Raw genomic sequence first — 25,697 nt, forward strand, 5'->3', positions numbered from 1 at the left:
GAGGATGTCAAGGCTGCTATCTGGAATCTGAGAGTACTTTTTAAACTTCTATTAGTGCATGCTTCTGGTACACAACAGTTATACTCACTGTGTGGAATTGGTACATGTACATAACACACCTCAATCTATTTTTTTCTAACCTGTTCATATCCCCTCCCTCCCTATTCCACCATCTCTTGGTCCCCTTCTCTTTTGCAAAACATCAATCTCCCCATTTCCTATTATCTGGCTTTTACTTTGCTTCTTAAATTATTTACGCTTCGGGTCTCTTGTATAAGAGAAAGCACACAATATTTAAGCTTGTGTGTCTGATGTATTTCATGTAACATTATGGTCTCAAGGTGCATCTATTTCCCCATGAATGTTTCACATTTATCCTTCTTTATGGAAGAGCAGTACTCCACTGTGCCTAAATACCGTATTTTCTTCATTCCTCTGATGATGGACATGCTATGGCTTGTCTAGATGTGCCCCCAAAGCTTCAGACAGTCAGAGGTGGGAGTGCTTCAGAGGTGGCTGGATCTAGAGTGTGTGATGCTGGGACTGATTCATGGTGCAATGCAAGGATCAAAGCACTAGAAATAAAGACACGAGTGCTACCCATCCTATGTAGCCTGGATAATATATAAGGGCTAGAAAGAGCCGGTCAAACCTTACTTTGCTACTTTCTGCCTGTCATGAACTGTTTCTCCTCTGTGATGCCTGTCTGCCAAGCTACCCCGCCTTGGAGTCAGCGAATTATGGGCTAAAATCTCTACAAACTGTGAATTAAATAAACCTTGCCTCTTTTCACTTTGTCAAGTATTTTGTCACACCAAGTAACTAACATAGGACATATAGGGTCCTTCTAAGATTTAGTTATTATGAGTTGTGCTGCTGTGAACACAGGTATGCATGAACAGTGTAACATGATGTCTCTTTCAGAAAGATACCTACAAAGGCAATAGCTGGGCCAAATGGAAAAATACTTGCAATACCCTTTCTCCAGAAGAGCATATGACCACAGAAAAAAGTGGAAGAAAAGGCCAGAGAAAGAGAAAGAATCCTAGAATTTTAGCACCAAGAGGCCCTGCATGAGTCATTTTTCCTCCAACTTCAGTCATGTTAGGTATACTCCTATGACATAGGTACTATTATTTACTGACCTTCTTGCTTCAAATAAATGCACTTATTTAATTTAGTCTCACCTGAGGATCAATATCAGTGATATCATATAGCTGATATATTTCTTATACTTTTCCTAGTAGACATTAAAATAAATATAGTAACTATGAAAATTTAAAATGCGCATCCATGCATCACATAGCAGCTTTTGTCTCACTACTGAGTTACACAGGATACACTGAGAAACACTGATAATGTTCATTGCATTCTAGGCTTTCTCTTTTTATGATTAACTGTACAAATTTGTGGAGCTTGGTATGATAATTTTTTAATTTTATTTAAAGGAGAAAAAAACAAAACTGTATAAGAGTACAAGTAATACAGAATTTCAAAAAACAGTAAGAAATCACTAGTTAATAGATTACATATTGTCATCTTAGAAATAGTTGTTCAAGTTACAGGATTAAAGCATATAAAGTGAACATTCAAACAGTGAGACTGCAAACAGTTGTGTTCAGTGATCCAACAAAAACTTAGTAATATGGTCATCTATCTTAACACACCTAAACACACTTGCAGTTGTATCCTTTAGAGCACTTTTTTTTTCCTCTCCTTTTTACAACAACATTTACATATTTTGGGTTTTATTACTCCCATAGTTCTTATACTTTTGGGGGGGGAGAGAATAAAACCAAATATGACATGCACATCTTTCTTAAAATGTCAATGGTTACTAAAACCCTGGAGTAGAAACCTTTGAGACTTCTATCTAGGAGAAATATTGTAGGCTTTGGGATACCATGTATAAGGCTCCCCCTTTCCAGATTCCTATCTTTTAGAGAGAAGACCCAAGAAACCACATGAGAACCAAGATACATTACTGCAATTTCCTAAGGGTAGGAAAATACCAAGTAAATGCAATACTAAATATTTTGGCTTAACTGTGTTGGACTGTATAGATTAATATAGATCTTCCTCCAAATTTTTTATACCTCTTGGAAACTTTTAGGTCTATCCAGAAGGAAATTGAAGGATAAGAACCAACTCAAGGCCACATAACTGGAGCTGCTTTCTCTAGCACTGGGGAGAGAGGGAGCAAGTAACACTTAGTCTGGGATTTTAATGTGAAAACCTGTCATGATTACTAATGAGAGTTATCTGATTGTAGATAGATATCATGAGATGCACTGGATTTTATTGATCAGGTTCAGAACCACTATCTTGAATTCACACAGGAAGAATAGGAAGAAACACAGGACACTCAGAGCCCAAGGGGATAACTCTAATTACATTCTAATTAGCATAACTAATTAGTGATGGAGATATTAGACATTACAAATTGACCTTTCCCTGTCTATCTCATTTATTATTCTTAACAACCCTATGAAATGAAGATTCATATTCAACCTTATTTACATGTAATAAACTGACCAGTGGCGACTGAATCTTGAATTGCTTGAAATTTTAAAAACCTAGGTGCTTTGTGAAAATTTTGAATTTAGCTTTGAGGCAAGTCATTTCTCAATTCTTGAAATAATCATCTCTACTGTCCCTTTGAGTTAAACCTAAGCAAAGCAAGTTTGTTTCTACCCATAGGTTTTGAGGTAAGCACTTTTATATGAAAATTAGAGAGCAAATTTGGGAAAATTCTGGTTCTAGAAGGTATAATGATGGATCTTCCCATATATTTTTTATACATATTAGTGTACACATATGTAGAAGGACCTAGGAGACTTCTGAGGAAAGAGTTTAGGGTGTATATACTTATTACATTTACTAGACCACATCTTATGGACAAGAGCTGACCCAGCTGAGGCCGAGTGGTAAAAGAAATACAAGAGCATCCAAGAATAAATAGGCCAGAAAGAAGCAGAAGTGTGGGATGGATAACTGAGACCCACGAAGTAGAAGCAGGGTGCTGGGTCCAGGTGGTGAGTGGTTGATGCAGTGGCCTGTTTTGATATTGTTTTCTGGACGCAGGTCTCTGTCTTCTGTGTAGTTTAAAAGCTACGATTTAATGGCTATGGCCCTGATAACCCAGCCTATTACAGAGAAGAGTATCTTTTACCAAGGGGAACACAAGACAGTCACCATCGTCCACTGTTCTCTGAGGAAACACTACAAGGACTGACATTTGTCCAGACTCCAAGAGCTTCCAGATTCAGCAAGGGAAGAAGAACCCTAAGAATTATGCTTTAACTGCAAAGCCTTAGTGGGGGTTCTTTGGCATCCCGTGAAAGAGCTGCTGAAGACAAGCAATAGGGAAGTGCCTCAAAATCTGAGCAGGCAGAGGGTGACAGTCATAAAGTGGCTGTGTGCAAAGGAGCCTCACACTGTGTTTACATGAACTGACACGGTCCCGGGACTTCTGGGTTATGAGTATGCGGTCTGACTGAGACTCAGAGGGGATTAATAAAGAGGAGCTTAGCGGATCTTAACATTTGTGGCTCACAGAATTACAAGGAGAGCTTCTAAAGTAGGCTGAAATCCAGTCCAACTGAACCAGTCTTTTGAAGTGCAGCCCAAGAACAAACTGTTTTTGAAACGGTCCCCAAGTGATTCTAATGTGTAGTTTGATCATGAAAATACAGGATTAGCCCAAGGTTGATAAATGTGGAAGGGGGAAATCCTGTGGAGGAAATGATGGTACAGGCAGGGTGGTCCAGGGCCTTTAGGCATTACCAGGGAGGCTTCTATGAACTAGTGTTTTACAAAAGCCCCCTGAATATCTATGACTACTTAATAAATAGTAATATAATTAGAGTTATTATTCATGCAGAGCCTATGAACTTAGTCCTATGCAAAGACTCAAATAGGGATCATGTCATTCACCTGCTCCCACCCTCCCTGGTACACACACATCCACACACAGTGATCCTGGCAGTGTTATCTGCATTGCAGCAGGGGGGAAACTGAGACAGAGAGATAGGGATAATTGACCAGGCTAAATCACAGAATAAGCAGTGATGAAGCTGAGACTCAAACTTAGGAGGAAACATGAAAATGAACCTCACTGCTAAGAATGCAAGACCCTAGGAATGTGGGATCTTTGACATTCTGCAGTTTCTCTCCCTCTCTCTCTCTCTCTCTCTCTCTCTCTCTCTCTCTCACACACACACACACACACACACACACACACACACACACACACAAACGTAATCAGGAGACTGACACCATCTAAAAGCCTGGCAGCTGCCCCCTCTTTCTACGTGCTCTCCTGTAACTAAGAAAAAAACAGGAAGCAACTAAGAGATACTTGCAGCAAAGTAGTGCTAAGTGTATATAAATGGATGCAATGTGGAAAAAAAGCCCTGGCGTTTGGCAGTTGTCAATTTCTGTCATGTAAATACTCCCATGGTGGTCAATTTGAAGCTACCAAACCTGCATCGGCTATTTCTCAAAGTTCCTGAATAGGGGACCTGAGTTGACTCAGGTGGCTCCAGTTCACACCTATGGAGTTGATTGCACTCTAAGAAAATAACGTTTGTTGGTTAGAAGGAGGACCTGCTCGCCTTCTTGATCGAGCAGAAAGGAAACTAGCTGGTTTTAATATCCTTTGGTACCTTCATTCAGGGTTTCTTCTCACAAAGGCTAACGGGTATTTTACCCCAGTCCAGCGAACATACGCCATCCTACTAAACTGACCTGCATAAGTCACATACTCTAATGAAGTATGCTCTGGGCTTGATCAGCTGAAGATCCAGCTATGAGCAAGTGACATCCTGAAATGTATTAAGTCTTGGACCACCCCAAACATGACTCCTCAAATAACAAACTGCAGTTTGTTTTGAGAAATGTCTTTTCGGACATGTCTACATCTTTGGGAAATGTCTACAGACTCCCCTCAAGAACAGTTTCAAACCAGTTTTTCAAATGCTGATGTGCACTTAAATGCATAAGCTTTGGATTGGAAGAAGCCAGCTGTGTGGTCAGTGACCTTGATTTTACAAGCTCAAAACCCCACACATAGAACATAAATCTCCCTGACAAGAAATATGCAATCTGTATGAAAAAAAAAAAAAAAAAAAAAAAAAAAAAAAAAACTCAAAACTCTCTCTTTGCATTCAATTATTAAGCAGCTTCTCCCCTGTGACTTTCTATAAATCTCTTCCCCCACATCCTACCAACCAATCAGAGAGGCAGATCTGAGTTTACAGGGCCTTGCCTCCTTGACAGCTGATTGTGTAATAAAGTTTTCTTTTTTCAAAAACCCAGTGCTATAGCATTGGCTTCTACCAAGACAGAGAGCTGGCAGGCAAGACCTTGAGGCAGCCTCTCCATGGAAACAAAGCAGGCAGACGTGCTTATGAGAAGTCATGAAAAGAGAAAGCCAGAGGCTTGGAAGAAACCAATGCCAGGGAAGATGACAAGGACTCTCACCCAGAGATGACCTCTAGCTCTACTGTAATACATTCCCATAGTAAGACTTCCTCCCAGGAGAGAGTGAAACGTGTAGATACACACATCTGAACTGTATGCAAAACTGTTTGCTACCTTTGCAGTTACAGAACTCCATCCTGTCCAGGAATCCCCGACCAATTTTGAAAAAAGAAAACCAAAAAAAAAAAAAAAAAAAAAAAAAAAAAAAAAAAAACATGAATAATTGGTCTCCTTGAGAGAGACCAATGTGCTTAGAGCTGTTTGTCAATGAGGTAGCCCACTGTACTTTTTTCTGTAATAGACTTTCACTTCAGAACAAGTCCATGTCTGACTTCTATCATGATGAAACAAAAGGACTCTCCCAGCCAGGGAAACTGTGCCTAGCAGCAAAGACTTGTTACCAATTGTAGAGCACACAAAAGAGTAGATTTCATGGGACCTCATAAACAGGAGCAAGTTTGCTCCAGGTAATGATTTGGCTTGATTACTAGAAAAAATTAGAACATTAAACATAAAAAATCAGAGTAGGAATGGAGTTGACTAGATACATACAAGAAGAAAGAGTAATTCACAATGAATCACAGAATACTAGTCTTTAAGTATCAATAATAAAATAATCAGATATTTAATAAATGCAGGAAGTGCAATGATAGAGGATTAAAGTCTCTTAGGTTCAGGCATGCTGATGCTTCTAAGAAAGTTTGTCTTCGCTGAGGGAAGAACAACAGCGGAGAGCTTAAATGCATAAGCTTTGGGTTGGAATTTGCAGGCTTGATGAAGTAAATTAAGATTTGCTTGCTTCTACTCCCTGACCGTAGAACTGCAGTATTAAAGATACTGTTATTGAAGCAGTTTCCCTGATGAGATGATTGGGACCATTTATCTATTTTCTAGTTCCAGTTTATTAGGAAGAAAAAAAAACTTGCAAAAAAACCCCCCATAATAGTTCACATATTTTCTTTTGGGAAGAAAACAAAATGACCCAGTGAACACTATACAACTGAAATTTTACAATAAGAATGTCATATTTCAACGTTACTAGATAGTATAACACATAAGTTTCGTATCTTTGTGTGGGACCCCAAAATATGCCACCCCAAAATACATTTCACTGTGACTATTGAGGTAAAGTATAGATCTCTACAAACACAAGAATGACCCTAAAAGGCTGCCTTTTTGAAAAAGAAAAAAGTTTTTGAAACAGAAATTTGTTTTTGTAAAGGGAAGCTACATTACAAAAAAAAGCAAGGAGCCAGGAAATGTAAATAGGCTTCTCTCTCTACTTAGGAAAGATCTTTTCACGGAGACATTGGCCAGGCAGAGATTAGCACAAGCAGCTGCTCCCTGGAAGACTTCATGGGCAGGACCAGACAGTCCTGCTCACTGCACACCTGCCCCAGGCTGCCTCCTTCCACCAAGCCAGCCCCTCCCTATGCCTTGTGTGGCTCTACAGAAGCTTCAGCCTGGCCTCCTTCCTTGGTATATGAGGCTCCCATGTTTATCTCAGTAAATGTATGGTCAGTTTATTTATTTCATATACTGAAAATAAAATTACTGAACTTTCAGAGAAAAAATAGTAAGTATAAAACATCTCAATCCAGGTTCAGTGATCACCAAGAGACAATGAGGTCCCTCAGCTTGCTAAGATGGGGATGCGGGCTGGCTGGGAGGACACAGGGAAGAATCCTTGGTCCCTGCTAATGGGAATCCAGCCAGACAAATGATAAAAATCTACCTCTGTCTTTTAGAAACTTAAATTGACAGGGGAAAAAAATGATACGAACTTGTTCATTTAGGTGTGGCAACTTGTCAGAATTTTAGGGTTATGCCCTGGCTCTAGGGGTCCCAACTGACTGAGCCTGGCCATGTATCCCCTAACATGATTCCAGGTGAGCACTGATGAAGGAAGAGCTTTAGTTGCCATGGCCATGGCCATATTGGGAAGGACAGACTGAAGAGAGTCAAGATCTGTCTTTGAGGGGCTGACAGAAACTTTTGAGTTTTATCAGGGGAAAGGCAAGAGTTTGCATAACTGGGAGGTTTGCATGGTCGGTGGGGTAGGTATACCTAGTAAGGCCACTTTTTCTTTGGTCATTATTTCAGGACTGGTTGGGGCTGGGGATTTAGTTCAGTGGTATAAGCACCTGCCTTGCAAGCAGGTAGTCATGAGTTTGATCCCCAATACCGATTAAAAACAATAAATAAATAAGAGAAGTCTATGGCTAACAGGGAAGTCTGGTTTCCAGGAGATGCATGCTCCTGCTTGGACATTGGTCTCACCACAAGACAATCTCTTCTATAAGGCTCCGGGCTACAGTTTTAGTGCAATGACTGAAAACTTCTGGGTGTGGCTGCAGGGTATAGAACAGGCTACAAAAGCTTGGCAACTAAATTATCTCCACAAACTGTGAAATAACTTAGTTTTTCTTATCTTAGAGCCTCAGTGTGGAAAGGGGGAGGAGCCCAGGTTAGGTAAACTTAGGACTAAGCTTTATGGTGCCAATTTTTTGACAGACAAATCCTTGGGTGATTATCATGCCTACAGGTACATCTGGCCCAAAGTTTTAATGTAATAAAACATGCAGATAAGAAGATGGAGAGGCTGAGTTTTAGCCTCTTTTGGTTACGCATTGGGCATTTTCAGGCCCAGTTTCTAAGTTGGTGTTATAACTAGGGCATATTTTCAGGAGTACTCGTAGGTGGTCATGTTTTTCCCTCTCAGACATGCTCTTTGTCCACAAGGTAGCCAGTCTGAGAAGGCTGAAGATCAGCACAGAAAAATGTAAGGTCTCTGACAGTTTGTTGTACCAACTTTCACTGCTTTTTTTGTTAGTTGTCTTGAAAGCAAAAATTTTGTGTCACAGGGCATTGTCAAGACAGTTGGCTACATGGCACGCATGAACCCAGTATGGTTCCTGACTGACAGAACCCAAGAAGAGACCTCAAAACCACAAAGCCAAGCTCTCAGACTGAAGAAAAGGAAACCTTCTCCATCTGCAGCTGCAGACTCTTCAGAACCTCATGCCTGCTGCTCTTCCCCTTTGGTTGGAAATTACATAAAAGAAGACAGAGACCATGTCTGGAAGGGGGGAAAGGAGAAATTAAAAGACAGCTCGTACCAAAGTACACCCAAGTTGTAACAGGGACTTAGGAAATGGGCCTGAAGATGCCCTGTAGATAACCAAAAGCAGAACAAAGCTCAGCATCTCTGCCTTTATTTTACCTATGACTACAAGGTGAAATTCAGACATCTGTTTTTAAAAAGTTGAAGGACAGCCAAGATTTATCCCTACTGAACATGACCTTGAATTTCTATTGTTATTAGAAATGTATGTGTTTAGTCCAATAGACTTATCCCAGTACATCTCCTCATGGAGGCCATCCTAGGAATACTTCTGATAAAGATGTATTCTAAGCCTGGAAAGTTACACCTTGTAGTTACGTCTTAACTTTTCTCACAGAGTGGTGAGAAACAAAAATTTAAACAAAAATTCATTATTTGAATCCAGAAAAGTATAATGGTCAATTAATATTTGTGGTCTAAAATACTTTCAGATGAGTTTTTCATTCAACTTGATTTTAAAAACTGGTCATATTTTGTTTTTCAAACTACCTTTGCTCCCTCTTGAGGTGTAGTATTAAACTCTTAAGGAAATCTAGAATCTTTATAGTGCTTGTGAAGAATTGTGAATACTAATCCATGGCCTCCCTGGAGTAACTGGAACCATTAATATGAAAAGAACAATCTATCTGGATTAAACAGTATCAGATTTGAATCAGTGTTTTGATGTATCAGTTAGAACCATGTCACGCCAGGGTTCATTTGCTTATTGACAAATGCTGATATCCATTTTATCTCGTGCGTGTGCTGTACCAGTGTTCATAATCCCTTACCATTTTAGTAACTGCTGTTACTCAATACATTCCATGTTCCACAACAGAACTCTTAGGATATTATTATTTGGAATCTACTACACACTCAAATGATGTTCAGAGATAAGTGTAACAAGGCTTCAGGGGTATGTGGAGCATAGGCAGGGCTTCTGCTGGCCACCACCCATCTGTGCTTCATCTGGGGCTGGCAAACTTTTTCCTTTGAACACTGACTCTATTTACATAGCAGGGGATCTGCTGTCTGTCTACTCAACTTCCGCTTGCAACGGACATTAAGCATGGACACTAATTACTTTCAAAAGTCCAATGAAAGAGTTTTAATTGATAAAGTTGGGGTATTGTGTTCATCTCCAGATGATTCACTGATAACAACACACTTCTATTTTTTCCTAGTTTTCTCAAAGGAATTTATGTTACCAGTTTAATTGCTATAAAAATTGAATTAAAAATATTGCAAATAGCCAGGCAAGGTGATGCACACCTGTAATCTCAGCACTCGGGAGGCTGAAGCAGGAGAATTAACACAAATTCCAAGGCCAGCCTGAGCTACATTGTGAGTTAAAGGCCAGATTGTACTACATATCAAGACCCTGTCTCAAAAAGACAAAAAAGAAAAAGAATCCAATACAGTTAGGTACTACGTTAGAGAGATAAGTGGTTCACTTAAGTTGGTTCCACAGCAATACTTCAATTTACCAACCAGTGTGGGGCTCAGCTTTTAGTCTCGAAAGACCAGAGACTATCAGTTTACAAAGAAGGAACCCCAGTCTCAGCTGATACATAATTTACCAAGCTGTTATGGATCTTATACATAAACTTCATTCATGGGAAGGTAGCAATCACAAAGTAGACTGTATTCTGTAGATAATTGGCACTTTTCTTGCTGTTGATAAATCGAAATGTGGAGCCAAACGTGACCCAAAACACCTAATAGTTACAGTCTGAAGACGGGTTACATGATCTGCTGGGCTTGCACCTGGCAGCAAATGCATATGCTCCATACAGACAATGCTATTCCTATTGCTTTGGATACCACCTTTCCACAGATGCAACCCCAGTGTCTTAACTATTTTTAATGGTTGCTGAGACAAAAACCTGACCCCCAAAGTTAGGGAAAGAAAGGTTTATTTCGGGTCCACACTCAGCTGGCTCCAAAGCAGGGTGGCATGGTGGGGCCGCCACTGGCCACTGCAAACAGCAAAACCATGAGCCAGCAAGAAAGAGACACAAGTCTTCTTCCCGCCTCACAGCATATGCTGGCTCCACCTCTGGGCAGGTGAAGTACTCACACCACCAATCCAAGCGCTAGAAAATGAACCAATCACAAATCCCAGATTTGGTTGCATCCATAATTCATGAGGCTTGGGGAACACTGACATAAACCATGACATTCTACTTCTAGCCCCCAAAGACTCATGAACATTCTTTTACAAAGACATTTAGTCCATCTCCAAGAGTTGCCAAAGTCCTAACAGGTTCAGCATTGCCGAAAAGTTCAAGTCCCAAGTCTCCTCTGAGATTTATGGCAAACTCTTAACTGTAACCCTCCGTACAAATAAAACAAGATTATATATTTCCAAAATTCCAAGGCACAAGATAAACTTTCTCATTCCAAAAGTTACAAACAGGAGAATACAAAGCACTGGAAACAAAGCAAGTCCAACATCCAACAGGGTAAGCATTAAGTCCTAGTGTTCCCTGCTCAGCTTTTGAAGCAATCTGGTTGCAAGTTCCAAAAGGCTTGGGTGATTCCACCCACATGGCACTTTCAGGGGTTTCAACTCCTGCAGCTTCTCTTAAGCCCCCTCTGCTCGGTTTTTGCAGCTTTCCTTGGATGATCCACACCCCTGGCTTTTCCAAACTTCTGGGGTCTCCACTGAACCTTTGGCTTCAATCTTACATCTTTACATATTGTCCTCTCAGGGGCACACTGCCTGGCCTCCCAGGACTTTTACAATTGGGGTGGAAACTGTCTTACCCTCAGAATTTGTGCATTTCCTTGCACCTAAAAATCAGCACCACCTGGATGCCACCCAGGTTTGCTGCCAGCTGGAGCAGTAGCCGGGCTTTTCTCTCTATGCTGCTGCCATTCCGGAATCTGGCGTAGCAGCTGCCATTTTGGGACCTTGTGTGGCTTCCACCACCACTCTGGAATGTGACTGTCTGCAGCTTCCTCCTCCAAGTAAATTCTTTCACTTTTGCTGGTTCCATGCTGCTTCTTTCTGGGACAGCCCCAGGCTCTTTTTTATTTCTCTGTTCCTTCTTACCAATCAAGGTCTCAGTTCTGTCTTTTATAATCCACAGCTTTCTGGTCAAACTGACAATGTTTTAAATCATCTTGCTGGGCTCTTTGCTCTGGATTCACAATTTAAATCTGGCTAAAAGCCCCCAACAATAGCCATGGCACCACTTCAACATTAGACTGTCTTAAAATTTCTTTTGCCAGATTATTCTGCCCTTAATCTCAGTCTCAGGTAAAGTCTCTGGACAGGAGCAAAATGCAGACAAACTTTCCACAAAGCCACCACACACATGGTCTGGAGTCCAACAACCAATGTGGTCCTTCTTCTTGGCAGAAACCTTCTGAGCCTGGTCTTTACCAGCAGGCTTTCTATTAGTCTTCTGGTCTCCTGAGCTCTTACTAGAATCTCCCCTGCTAAACAGCCTAAGCTGTTCCAGCTGTATGCATTTAGGCGACATCTCTAAATCTTTCCAAATTCTTCCCACAAGCCATTTCTAAAGGCTCTTGAACCACATGGTCAGGTTTAGTCACAGCAACGACCCCACTCCACAGGTACCAAATTCTTAGTTACTTTTTACTTGTTGCTGAGACAAAATATCTGACCCCCAAAGTTAGGGATGGAAAAGTTTATTTCTTATGAGTTCTTGGAGGTTTCGGTCCATACTCAGCTGGCTCCAAGGCAGGGTAGCATGGTGGGGCCCCTGTTCACGGCTGCTACAAACAGCAAAAGCATGAACCAGCAACAAAGAGAGACACAGCTTCTTCTCACCTTATATCATATGCTGGCTCCACCCCTAGACAGGTGAAACACATTACCAATCCAAGTGCTAGACAACGAACCAATCACAAATGCTAGATTTGGTTGTGTCCATAATTCATGAGGCTGGGGGCCACTGACATAAACCATGATACCCAGTCATCTCCCTGAAACACTTCTTTCTTCATATGTAGAATACTATCTTTACTTAAATATCTATTTTGTTACAATCAGTCTTTGACCACTTCTCCCAGATTTTCTTTCCACATAATCTGGATTGGATTTTGGATATTCTGATAATATCCTATCACTCCTATAGAACTTCCTTCTATTTCTACTCTTTATGAATTCATTCCTGGAGGTAGGCTTTGAGTTTCTAAGGCCTCACTTGCCCACTACAATATTCAGGAGACACACATTAAAGCTGTTTTGAAAATTAAAAATGTCACTGAAGACAATGCAAAATGTCTTTCCAATTTTATTAGCAAATCAGTGGATAGTCTTATTTCATACCATTTGCAATATTATCAGTCATTTTTAAAATAACAATTTAGAAATATTAATAAATTCTAGATACCTAACTTCACAATAAATACTACTTTCTCAAATTTAATTGCTATCACTAATAATCCTAAAAGCAAAGAAATGTAAGGAATGAGGAATAGTAGTAATACTACCTACAAAAAAAAGGAAAAAACAATGTTACCAACTACTTGGAAGGTTAAGGCAGGAGGATCCCAAGTCTGCAGCTAACCTGAATAATTTGGCAAAACTCTCTCAAAATAAACATAAAGCTAAATGGACTAGGACCACGGTAAAAGGTGTGAGGCCCTCCCTGGATTCAATTCTGAGCATTATAAGAGCGTAATAACAAAAATAAAGACAACAAAGACTTTGAGAATTATAGATGGCCATCAGGGTTCCCCAAACACTGATGAAAGAATTTCCAGTTTAGAATTTGACTTCAGCATAGCTATCACCTCCTCCAAACACAAAAGTAATTATTTTCACAAAGCAGTAAATCTGCCCATGCATCAACGGAGTATCTAATTCAGTGGGCTACATCACAGGACAGTCCTAATGGAAATTGAATGTTCATTGTTGTAAAGATCACATGCACCTCACACATGCTAGAAGCTGTGCAGAGCTGTGAATTTGTACCTAGCAATAGGCACAGTTCTCCTGTACATGGTTCCCTAGACCCACGTCACTGTTCTCACAACCACCCTTTGCGGCCTCCTTTGAGTCCAGGGGTCAATAAACTTGAGGGCCAGGTGATAAAAATCCTTAGCTTTGCAGGCCATGCGGCCCTGCCTTTATCTTGTCACTGCAGCTAAAGCAGCTATAGACACTAAAGCAATCCCAGTGGGATTGGCTCACTTAGTAAAACTTCATTCATAAAATTAAGTAACTGGATTAGGCCTGTGGGCCATTATTTGTTTATCTCAAGGTTTCTCAAGTGATTTGTCAGCATTTGTTAAAAATGGAGTCTCAGGTCTGCTTCACACCTACCTACCAAATCTGCAGTCTGGGACAGGGCTGCGAGTTTGTTTTACCAAGCCCTCAGGGAGATGTAGATGTGATGTATGCTAAAATTGGAGAACCACTGTTAATCTTACTCACGATCCACTCAGCACTCTCTTCCTGTCAAGTTTTGATAGCAAACTGATTAATATATCTAATCAAACAAATGAAAAATCTTCCCTCCACCTTCATATTTTCTTTCCTCTGAAGCTCCTACCTCTCAAATTCTAAAGGTTTATAAAAGCTAGGACTCAAGTCACTCTCAAATTGTGCAGCTTCTCAAGATAACACAAGTTTACAGTCATGATTCCTAAAACACTCTATTCTCAGGCTCTTCCAGACTGGCAGGGAATGAGGGTTCCAGTCTTTGCCAAATGTCACAAAAAGTAATTTGCTTCTCTACCTTATCATTCACTTCCTTCACGCTCTCATTTTCATGTCCTGACACCAAAGTGACAATTATTTCCTTTCTCCAAAGGTTTTTTCAGCTTAAAATGTCTTCAACTCCATGTACACTGGGAGAATCCACTAAAACTGTAACACTTTTGGAATATTGTCCTGTTAAAGCTGACTTTGTTTCACTTTTGGGGGGAGTCTACCAAAAGAAGGTATAGGTGATAACCTGGATCAGATACCTGTGGGTAAATCACTTGTCCTTCCAGTGAGGATTTCACAAAACAAATGGACCGGACCAGTGAGTCTCCTTCTAGCCTCTGGACCACAGACGACATTACTAGACCTTTAGTGTTCTTCTTCACTCCTGGGCTTCTTTGAGTGATTTTGCTATTATGGCAAATTCAGACCCAACTGATGCGGATCACAGACCAGTGGCCCTTGACCTTGGGGCCACATCAGGATCACCAATGAAGCTTAGCCAAGGACAATACATTGAGCCCGCCCTGGGGTGCCCAGTCAAGAGATCTACAGTGGAATTTGAGTTTTCTTTTCTGAAGGTTGGGGTTTAGAGGAGGAAAGAAAGAAAAGAAAATCATAAACGGCCCTATGGAGGAACAGGAATGCCACAGAGCAGGGTGTCATTGGACAAAAGCCAGCAAACGTCTCTTTGCATGGTGAGCAGGTAGGCTCCCCAGGATAAAGACTTTTACTTGAGAAGCCGCTAGAGACAGGATTGGGGTGCTGAGGAGGGAGGGAGCAGACTAGGCAGTAAGAAAGAAAAGAAATCCTAGGGACCTGCCTCTTGATAGGACACTCATTGTCCACCTCTAAGGGCTGCCGTAAAAACTTGTCATTGATGCCTGTCATTACCAGTGGTTATAGCATATGCTTAACTGTGGTCTTAACATCAGCCTTGGTGAATAAAATCAGAGGATATGATGTTCAGGGAGAAAAATACCCAATCTTGTGATGTTCTGAAGTCAGACATGTATATAGTGGAGTATAAGAAAGATAACAATTTATTGGAGAAGTCTTCATCTTGTCCTAACTACAGTCAACAATTCTCCAGAGGAAGTGGAAGGGAGAACAAAGCACACAGGTCACTGGCAAGAAATGTTAGCTGCTTTTTAAATAGATTTAAATGTGTCTCCCTGTATTCCCAGGCATTTCCAATACTCATCCCTAACATTTGTCTTCAGATACAAAGTAATTTTGAACAGTCAAAAGTACAGAATGCATCAATGGTCTAGATTCTTTTCACCTTATCCAGAATATTTTCCCAGGCTAAGAAATTGTACATGTTACATTGTATCCAGTACAATGTATACAACTAGTGAGAACAGCTATGCAAGGATACTAATATTACACAATTTCAAATTTCTGTGCAGTTCAATATGGCAGTTATCATACTTTTTTTTTTTTTTTTTTTTTTGTTTTTTTCATTTTTATCGGTGCCAGGGATCGAACTCACGACTGCACATTTGCAAGGCAGGCACTTATGCCGCTGAGTTAAACCCCCAGCAGTATCATACATTTTAGAAAAAGTTGTTAAGTATTTCAGTTAACATCAATTTTCACCTTAATACATTTTGGAAAATACATAGGATTTTTTAGATGCCATTCACAAAATGAAATACTAGCCACAGGGAGAAAAATCCTTTTTTAAGATTTTAACTACAAATCACTTTTTGCTTCATTAGATTTTTTAAAGTTAGATCACTGTATCTAATTAAATTTGTGGAGTTCTGCAGAAGTTTTATAGCTAATTCTTAAACTATTCCTCAAAACTTTCATAAATTTGATTTATACATTCATATATACCCCCCAAAAAATACTAAATCTTTTTCATACTAACACTTAATAAGTAACATACATTTAGCAACATATCATATTGTATTGTACAGGTGGCATATTAAAGGAACGATATAGTCTCACTCTCAAAACTAATTTTAAAAATGGATAAAAACAATTATATTTTATATCATTTCAACCTTATTGCATTTAGTATAAAACTTAAAATATCACTACTTTTTTCTCTGTAGTCTTCATTATACTTGTAACACATGTTGAATTGAAACAATGAAGTCAGAGTCTCTAATGAGAAGAAAATCTGACTTGACAGCTTGACCTGAAAATGGGTTCTGTTAATTGGCCTATATAATAAACATTTCAACCTCTGCTTCCACAGTGTTTTGATGAAAACAATTTAACCCCCTAAAAATAAAAAGCATTTATACAAAACTATGAAAACAAACAAGATTTGGATTTTCCTCAAGCGTTGAGTGTATCAGGCTAAGCAAGGTACATCTCATTTTTTAAAAAAGTTTATTTAACAGTCACTTGGTACAGCGTACTCGGTATATTTCTCAGAAACAAAGTAATAATAATAAGGACTAGGAAAGCAAATCTTTTGCTACGTCAGCTTATTTTCAATTCTTTGCTGTAAATAAAATTGTAGGAGGGCCTAACTGAACATTCAGCTCATAAGTAACCCAATCTAACTTTCTGATGTCAAGAATCAAACGACGTTGTTTATACGAACAAGGTCTTCTAGGGAATATGGATGTAGATGCCAATTAGAAAAAGAATTAATGCTTAACCCTCTAAGAACAAAACACTCATTTATTTGTGATGCATATTTAATGTATTCCACTAAAATGTACATCCTATTGAATAGGTGTGTAGTACTTATTTTGCTGTAGATGAGTACTAACAATTTTAAATGCAAATCCGCCCCAAATATGGCTATTCACTGGCTCTATAACATTGCGCTTATTTGCTTTTCGTCTCAGGGTCTCCCAGTTTCCTGATCTGCACATTGTAGGGGCAGTCCGCAGCGGGGCCGAGCTCTTAAGTGGTTTTCCGAAGTCTGACTGAGTTAACAAAGGTAGAAGCACTTAATGCCAGGCGCTAACCGCAGGGCTAGCTGTAGAAGCTCTTCCACTGATCAGGGTAATCGATAGCGAAAGCTTTTGCTGCCAGGGTGGAGGCAGTGTCTCCGGCAGGAAGCCGAGGCCGAGGTCTCGGCCTGGTACTGTGGGGAAGACCGCGGGGGGTGAGGAGCAAACCCCGGGGATCTGGCGCTCCCTACCGGGAAGAAACAAGAGCCCGGAGCGTGCGCGTCCCGGTCCCGAGTCTACGGCTCGCTGCTGCTCCGTGGCAACCCTCCTCGGCCCGGCTCGAAGCAGACGATCACTTAGCCACTCAGAGCTGTGAGTCTCCCAGCTCGAACTCACGACGGTCAAGTCTGTCCTTAGGCCGTCGGCCTAAAACAGCAATCCACCCCTGCACTCAGCAGCCTCCATCGCCCTCAGCTACCCAACTTCCGATGCAGCCTAGGGTCGGGAGACCGTCCGCACACAGAGGCGGCTGGAAATGACTCCTCGCGGCCACCATAGCCCGGCCTTCCGTGCGCTTGTCCCCGCCTTTTCCTTCCTTCCCTCAGTTCCCTTTCACTTCCGGGGTTGCGCTGGGGCCGCTGGTTCCATAACAACATCCCGTTGGCTTCCCTCAGGCGGCAGGACCTTGTGGCCGCCGCCTCCTCCTAGGAGCGCCCGCGCGCCGCTCCTCGGGGCCAGTGCGCTCCTCGGCCCGGGCCACGATGGCCACCAACCCGCAGCCGCAGCCGCCCCCGCCGGCTCCGCCGCCTCCCCCGCCGCAGCCGCAGCCACAGCCGCCGCCGCCGCCGCCCGGTCCTGGGTCTGGTCCCAGCGCGAGCGGCGCGGGCGGCTCGGGGGCTGGCGCCGGGGACCCGCAGCTGGTGGCCATGATCGTGAACCACCTCAAGAGCCAGGGCCTCTTCGACCAGTTCCGCAGGGACTGCCTGGCCGACGTGGACACCAAGGTGCGGGCGGGAGCGGGAGCGGGAGCGGGAGGGTTCCGCGGGGCGCACTCTGCGCTCGGCCTTCTCCCCGGGCCGGGCCCGGCCCCGCTCGCGCCTTCCCGCGGCCCCGGACCATTGTTCCCAGCCCACGGGCTTGCGAGCGGCGTCTCCAGCGCGGACCCGCGTGTGTTTTCGTGTCTTTCTACTCGTCCCTCCGTTTGCTCTGCCCTCCCAGTTGCACTCGCCTTCTCTCCCGAGGGACCCCGGCTCTGCGTCATGCAGAGGCGACTGCGAAGTAACTGCGTCGGAGCGGCTCGCTGGTTGCGCGGGGCCGCGGCGGAGAAGGCAGCAGATCCGAGCGCGAGCGTGGACTGCGAGCGGGGCTTCGGCGCCGATTCTCAGGGCCGCCTGGGGCGGGGAGCGCGGGGTCTAGCTTTTACCTGGAAAGGTAGAGCGAGGTGGGGGATGGGGCAGCCGTCGGGCGAGGGATGGTAAGGGTGGAGGAGAGCTGCAAAGACGAGCGAGCTCCGGAGGGTGCCGGAGAGCGGAGGGGAAAGGCGGGCAAGGACGGTCTCTACCCAGAGAAAGTTGGGGCCTGGAGAGGGGAAAGGAGGAAGTTTACATCAAACGCCAGAATGTGAGGGTAGTGGCGGCAGCAGGGAATCTTACCTGGTTTGGCAAAGATTAAACAGAGGACACTTGGGAAGAGAATTAAGTGAGACGAATGAAAAGCCAGTAGAGAGGAGGATTCGGGAAGCATACATGAAAATTGCCCCCTCCCTTTAATCTGGCGGGTCCTATGGTTAGAGTTGTGGTATGAGGATTATTTCAATAGCAGTGCTGGTCCGAGAAACCCCTTTTCTTAAAAGAGGGGTGTTCACAGCATCCATGCGCGTTGTTTCCAGGCTTTGAGTTGCACCAGACACAGTTCCACTGACTTAGGATGTTGGTGTTTTTGTGCCATAGAGAATTTACTTTAGTTGGAGATGTCTGAGAATTATTTAGTTTTCTTACTTTATGAAAGGAATATTTATAGCCATGTGTCTTAAAGTAATATTTATTGCTTTTTTATTGTTTAATGGAAGAAAATCAGACATGGCCAGGTAATAGTTACCCATATAGAGTAGAACCCATTGTGTCTAACAAGTGGAAATTTGCTTTGCTGTTCTGAAAAATATTGCAAATATATGTACTATCATTATGTATACTACTTAACGTACTCATTGGAAAAAGGACACGATATCCAAGATTCCACATTGTTACTCATTTTGTGTAATATCCCTCTGAAAGCGGAGTATTAAAAACCTTTTGGTGGTGAAGCACAGTTCCTTTGACGGTCTAAAGAGAGCTAAGCCCAAGAAAAATGTACATATATGCATTAAAATGCTCTTTTGTAATTCAAAGTGATTGCCTTTAGGTGGTTTTATGTAGCTCAGCCTAGTAGAATTCAAGAGCACTAGCATGAACGTCCCTGTTTTAATGTTTGAGTGTACAAAAGTACAATTGAAATGATGATGTTCTCCTCCAGACAGCAGGAAGCAGCATAGAATGAATAGTAGAAGTGTTTTTATCTCTCATGTGCGTGTTCAAATCCTCCCTAATCAGTTTCTCTTTTGCCCTGCTCACCTTAACTGTACTTCTTTTCTTTCTCTCCCTAATCCACAATTTTACTTTTTTATTCTTACTGACATTTTATATACATTTTTACTATTTAAAAAATTGTAATTTTGAAAATTCAAGTCCTAAAAGCTTTTTCTTCATAGTAGCTTAACATTCATAACAAAATGATAAATAGGAAAAACAGAAATACAATTTCCTGTTTAAGCAAAAGAGCATCACTTGAATGGAATCTGGTTCCGTCTGACACTTGTAGTATGATGCTTTTGATAACTGAATCTGAAAAACAAGCCTGCTGTCTGCCAGAGCTTACCTGTAGCAGAGTTGTAGCAGTAACTGTATTTTGTCAGTCATATACATACTTAAAATGGGTTCTCCAACAGCAAAGCTTTGATCCAGGCCAGTGTGTTTAAACGTGAATAAGAAGTACCAAAATCTGCTGCTATTCCAGAGGCTGTAGAACTACTTCTGACAGTCTTGGGGTCAACGGTGGTCCTTAACTAAGGAAAATTTGATTGTAGTAGAACAACTCTCCCTGCTCAAATAGTGGGGGCCCTTAAGTCCAATTAGCATTAAGGCACTTTCATTGTAGCCATGAGTTCTCAGCTCTCTGGAGCAAGCCTGGTGGCTTCACAACCATTCTGGTTCCTTTATGTTTCTTAGTAACTAGAGAGTATGAAGGAAAGGTCAAGGGGCCGACATTCTGTCCTAGGCTGCGGACTAAACAAACAAGAACAGCTCCTCTCTCCCCAAGTAATAAACCCTAAATTTTGGCCATTTTCTAGACCGTTCCATTTACTCATGAAAAAAACATATACTGATTGAGTTTTGTGTACCGGAAAGTGGTTTAAGTCCCAGGGGTCCAAGAGTGACCAAAAATCCTACTGTCACAGACTTCATGTCCTGCCAGAAAAAAACACAACAATGTAGTGGCTTCTATCAAAGAAAGATACAGAGGGACAAGGATTGAAGTGCCCACTGTTTTGTTTCAATCATCTGCTGGGGAAGATTTCAGTAAGATAACACTTGAGACATCCCAGAAAGGCTGTAAAGACCTTGTGCACTCCTGATGGAGACCATGGTGAGTGCAGAAGACCCAAAGCAGAACTTGCTGAGAAGTTCTCTAAATCTCTCCCTCCCAGATTTAGATACTAACCTAATTGTGTAGGCTTTTCTTGAACTAGGAGCCATGGGCAGGTCTTGAGCAAAACCCATTTTAGTTAGATTGACCATGAATGATTTTGGGGTTGGGTAGTGCCAAGGATCGAACTCACCACCTTGCGTTTGCCAAGCAGGCACTTATGCCACTGAGCTAAACCCCTGGCCTGTGAGTGATTATTAGTAGTGTTCCCTTTGTACCCGTTTGTGATTTCCTTTAGACAAATTGTGTGGTTACCCTAATTTTGGAATAATAACGGTACTTTAGTGGGAAATAGATATTAGGCAGGCAAGAATAGAACAGGAGGCCAGGTACTATACTCTAGGCAAGAGATGAGAATTTTGGACTAGAGTGTTAGTACAAAAGGGGCATCAGCAAAAGTCAAAATTGAAAGCGATGAGCGGGCATCTCTTGGGGATGAAACTTTCATCATTCTGTGTCATACATAGCTAAGCTACCCAGTCACCTAAGAACTATGTTTTAATTTGTCTGCCATTAGGGTGATAGGTTGTGTGAAAATGAAAATTAAGGGAAGAAGGAGAGTGGGGAGATAAATATCCCTCCTTCCCCAACTTACAATGCAGTAGAAGGATTGCTGAAATAGTGTATGTGTAGAAGTTACCAGGGACGAGGAAGAGAGGCCATATAATCTCTAGGGTGTCAGGGTGACTTCCCAGGTTAGGATAAGCTCTGGAAGCAAGAAGTTTGCTACAGGGTCAAGTAGGGGAAATGGTTGTTGTGGAGAACTTTTTGCTGGAATGTAAACTTTAAAGGTACAGAGTACAAATGGTGGAACTAAAGGCCATACCATTTTGCTTCAAACATCAGAAATCATTAAAAGCCCTGCAACTCCCTGCACTGAGGGCCTTACAAGAGAAAGCTAAAGGCTGTTAAAGGTACGGAAAACCTCTAAGGTCTAAGTGCAGCCCTGGGTGAGTGGTTATTCATTCCTTCTAAGGAATGCCCTTTCAAAAAGTAGGGATGACCCGATTGTGGGACCCACTCCCCATTCTCTGATCCACGTACATTGGGGGTTCTTAGCCTTAGTACTATGGGCATTTGGGGCTGAGTAGTTCTTGCAGTGGGGCTCCTCTGTACTTTGTAGAATACTTGGCGGCATCATTGCATCTGCCTAGATCCCTGTAGTTCCTCCTCAGTCACGACACCAGTGTCCCAGACATTGCCCAGGCACTCCCCCCACCCCCGTCCTGGGACTGAAATTGCTGACTGCTGCCTTCTGTCAGATCGACTACGTGGTTTGAGTGATTGCCGGCACAGATCTTAGTCACCCTGGTTACTGTGAACTTTCTAAGTGTATTTAAGACCGTTTTCTCTGTGATTAGTCACCCAGGGGCTCAGCTGGCCTGTCACTGCTCTGCTCCCAGATGCAGTTATTTCTCATTCTGTGCCCCCTACTTTCACAGACTTGCTTGTACAGCCTAACCTTCCAGCCCCTGGCCTGAATATCTTCTCCAAACAAATGAGACCACCAATTTAGGGAGTTACCAGATGCCCCTGACCTGTACTTTATCATCCACTTGTTCTCTGCTTACATTGTGAAATTTCTAAACTGATTTTATAGCTCACTAGGCCACACTCTCACAAATGACTTGCTTCTGTTTCTTGTACTTTCTTTTTCGACATCTATCATAAGTTAGAATTTAGTTGTGTTTAGTAATCTAATTGTTTGTCTACAAAGACATATTTTTTTCTTCTTTGTGTTCCTTCCTGGGAACACTTTGGCTTAGAGGTAATAGGATTTAAATGAATGTAAATTAATAAAATTGTCATGTGCTGTGGGATTTGGTTGCCATATTGATAGGGAATAAAGATACTCAAATTCCTCATACTGATACTGTGTAACATGGAGCAATGTTAATGTGTATGTTTGTGTTTTCTTTCCAGCCTGCCTATCAGAATCTGAGGCAGCGGGTGGACAACTTTGTTGCAAACCACTTGGCAACACATACTTGGAGCCCACATCTCAACAAGAACCAATTAAGAAACAACATTAGGCAGCAAGTCCTGAAGTAAGTCTCAGAGTTTCTGTTCTGGAACAGGCTTTAAAGTATCATAGCCTGCTTTATCTGAAAGTAGAACCTTGGAGTTTATTCACCTAGTGACCCTGGCTTTTTGTAGGTATGGTGTGGCCACAGCATGGGATGTATAATTTTAGCGTATAGTCTAAAAAGTTTTATTCACTTTATTTTTTTGAGGTCTCACTATGTAGCTCAGGCTGGCCCTGGACTCAATGATTCTTCTGAGTTGACGTCCCACGTGCTGGGATTACAAGTATACACCACCACACTTGGGAATCACTTCACATTTCTCTTGGAAACTTTAAAAATAGCCCAAAGGCTTGCCATGTACTTAGAAAATTATTCGAAGGGAAAAAATAGAGGAGTTTTTTTTTTTTTTAATCAAGATATAATATTAAGAGATTATTAATGCATAATATCCTATACATGTATTTAGAACTATTTTCCTGACCTTTAGAGCTGGTTTTATTATTATTAGACAGTTTGTGGGCTCATAAAGAAAATAAGAACTAGAGTGCTAGAAAAAACCTGGGAGAAGGTAATATTTACTCACAAAATGAAAAATAAATAAATAAACAGAACCTGATTTTAGTCTTCCACTGTTTTTGATACAACCATTTGCCAAGACAAGAAGACCTGTAATCCCTGCCTTTTTTCTATGCAAAAGGGGTAAGTTAAAGAGCTACTGATCCTCCTGTATTACCTTCAGGCACATTTTCAAGAATAAAATATGCCTTTTAAACAGTTAAGCAATCTATTTGTTACCTCCTATCTGTTATTTTCTCTTGTGCTGCAGGAGTCTACCTTAGTGTGATAGTTCTCCAGCCCCACAAAGCCCAGAACTAAAAATTTACATCTTTACTAAAAGCCCAGTTTAGCCCCTGGTAACACTAGAAAGCTGGAACCTGCAGGCTTAGATTGTGTCTCCTTGTGAATAAGAGAGGGGGAAATTAACAGTAGCTTGGTTGTCTAAATTTTAATGGATGTTTGAAGACCCTGTAAAAGAGTCCAGGTGAGATCTAAAGATGTTATTCGAGGGTTGCCTCATCATTCCTGTTGGAGAAAAAGTCCAGAAAAAAAAGAGACAAGAAATTCCCTGGGTACCGGCCATGGAGGGCTCCTCACTCTGCAGGCCTACAGGAGAGCAGTGCCAGCAACAGTTCAGGGCTGGGCCCCAAGCAGGCCAACTGACCCTGTGGTCCCTGCATTTGCACTCTTTCCCCTGACCCTGTGGTGCTTTCATCGTGCTCTGTGCGGGCTGCCTGGCTCTTCACAAGTGATTGCATGACATCTGTATAAACATGTTTTGTAGAATATTGCATTGTTCTTCTTCATATCTTGAAAAATCTCAAATGGAAGGCAAACTTCATGGAATTTCCTGTAGTTCTCAGCATAGAACACCTGTAAGATAAGGAAAGGGTCATTCTTTTATTTAAAGAAACTAAACTCAGATCTTGCACTTGTGAAATCAACTACCAAAAACACTTGCAGGTACCAGTATGAAGCATTGTTACCACAAAATCATGTTTGGAGAGGGCAAAGCAGTTCTGTGACTGTGGTAGTGATGGATTTCTGAGGTACCCCACCCATGTGTGACCAACTGTCCCTTGTTTACAGGCATTGTGGGAGAGGACAGCAAGCTGTCTTCTCCTGTAATTTAGGCATTGCTCCTTTCTAGGACAGCACACATTTTCTCCCAACTCTTTTATTTTAAAATAATCTGTTTTCATTTAAATTTCATTAGTAAAGTTTTACGTTACAGATAACATTTTAAAATTTCCTTGGAGGGATTATTTAGTTGTGAGCAAAGGGATGGACTAGTCTTAGAAATCAATATAATTTCCAATAGTTTTTCATACATGTACTTTGAAAAAGTTGACTGAAGCTGACCCATCCACAGCTTCGCTTCTTGTAGTACAAAATGGTCTAGCATCAGCAATTTCTGATAGTTAAATTTAATCACTGATCTCTTGATCTCTTGAGTCAGTAGGAAAAAAATTCTCTTTCTTTTTTTTTTTTTTTTTTTTTTTTTTTTTTTTTTTTTTTTTTTTTTTTTTTTTTTTGTCTTTTTCGTTTTTATCAGTACCAGGGATCAAACTCAGGACTGCCTGCTTGCAAGGCAGGCGCTTCTGCCGCTGAGCTAAATCCCCAGCCCCTAAAATTCTCATTTTACTAAGCCTTTCATTTTGTGCTATGGAGTCTGAAAATCCTAGATGGCTTTGTAGGTTGATGTTAACCAAGCAGAATTTGACAGGAAAGTAATTTTAACAGGGAAAATACCCGGTTCCCTATCTTTTGACCTTGCCCTGCAGCTTAGGCCTGAGGCTTCTCTCCACCCTGGGGAGCAGCACTGGGCTTCTGCTGCAGGAGATCAGAGCTGACATGTCTTGGAAGAGGGGACTGAAGTAGAAGAATTTGTTAGTTTGTAGCACAGGAAGCTAGAATATAGGCAGATAAAGAAACTGAAGCAATAGTTTGAGACTGGTAAGTTTTATTTTCTGTACATTGTTTACTTGTATTTTATACTTTTGCACTTGTGCCTTAGCAGCATGTTCAGGATTGCTTCTATTTCTTTTACTATTTTAAAAAGAAGTAGTGATCGTCCTAGGATTTGCCTTGTTTTGTGCTTTTTTTTTTTTTATTCAGAACTTTAAAAAGCAGGTAACTTACTTTGTATCATATCGGCTCATTTTTCTCTATGGCCCACATAAGTAGAATTATATCACAAGGCAGCAGTTGCCTCCGGAAATTAAAATGGAATC

At 41.6% G+C, this 25,697-nt stretch overlaps 1 protein-coding gene and 1 long non-coding RNA gene across 4 annotated transcripts in view; one reads left to right on the forward strand and one right to left on the reverse strand.

Moving 5' to 3' along the window:
• LOC134471398 (uncharacterized) overlaps window positions 1-17,655 on the reverse strand; it is a 66,790-nt gene extending 49,135 nt beyond the window's left edge. The window contains exon 1 of the long non-coding RNA XR_010040856.1: window positions 17,389-17,655. This is a non-coding gene — a long non-coding RNA (uncharacterized LOC134471398). The remainder of the gene's footprint in view (window positions 1-17,388) is intronic.
• Window positions 17,656-17,761: 106 nt separating this feature from the next.
• Window positions 17,762-25,697, forward strand: part of Bod1l1 (biorientation of chromosomes in cell division 1 like 1) — a 49,864-nt gene continuing 41,928 nt past the window's right edge. For all 3 annotated transcript variants that reach the window (XM_003464359.5, XM_063230155.1, XM_063230154.1), the window contains exons 1-2: window positions 17,762-18,141; window positions 22,802-22,926. In XM_003464359.5, the coding sequence (XP_003464407.3) occupies window positions 17,899-18,141; window positions 22,802-22,926 (368 nt within the window). In that variant the 5' untranslated portion in view covers window positions 17,762-17,898. The remainder of the gene's footprint in view (window positions 18,142-22,801; window positions 22,927-25,697) is intronic.

Source organism: Cavia porcellus, unplaced genomic scaffold (assembly GCF_034190915.1).
Source record: "Cavia porcellus strain 051 isolate PalLab524CR breed Dunkin Hartley unplaced genomic scaffold, mCavPor4.1 scaffold_18, whole genome shotgun sequence".
Lineage (NCBI taxonomy): Eukaryota > Metazoa > Chordata > Mammalia > Rodentia > Caviidae > Cavia > Cavia porcellus.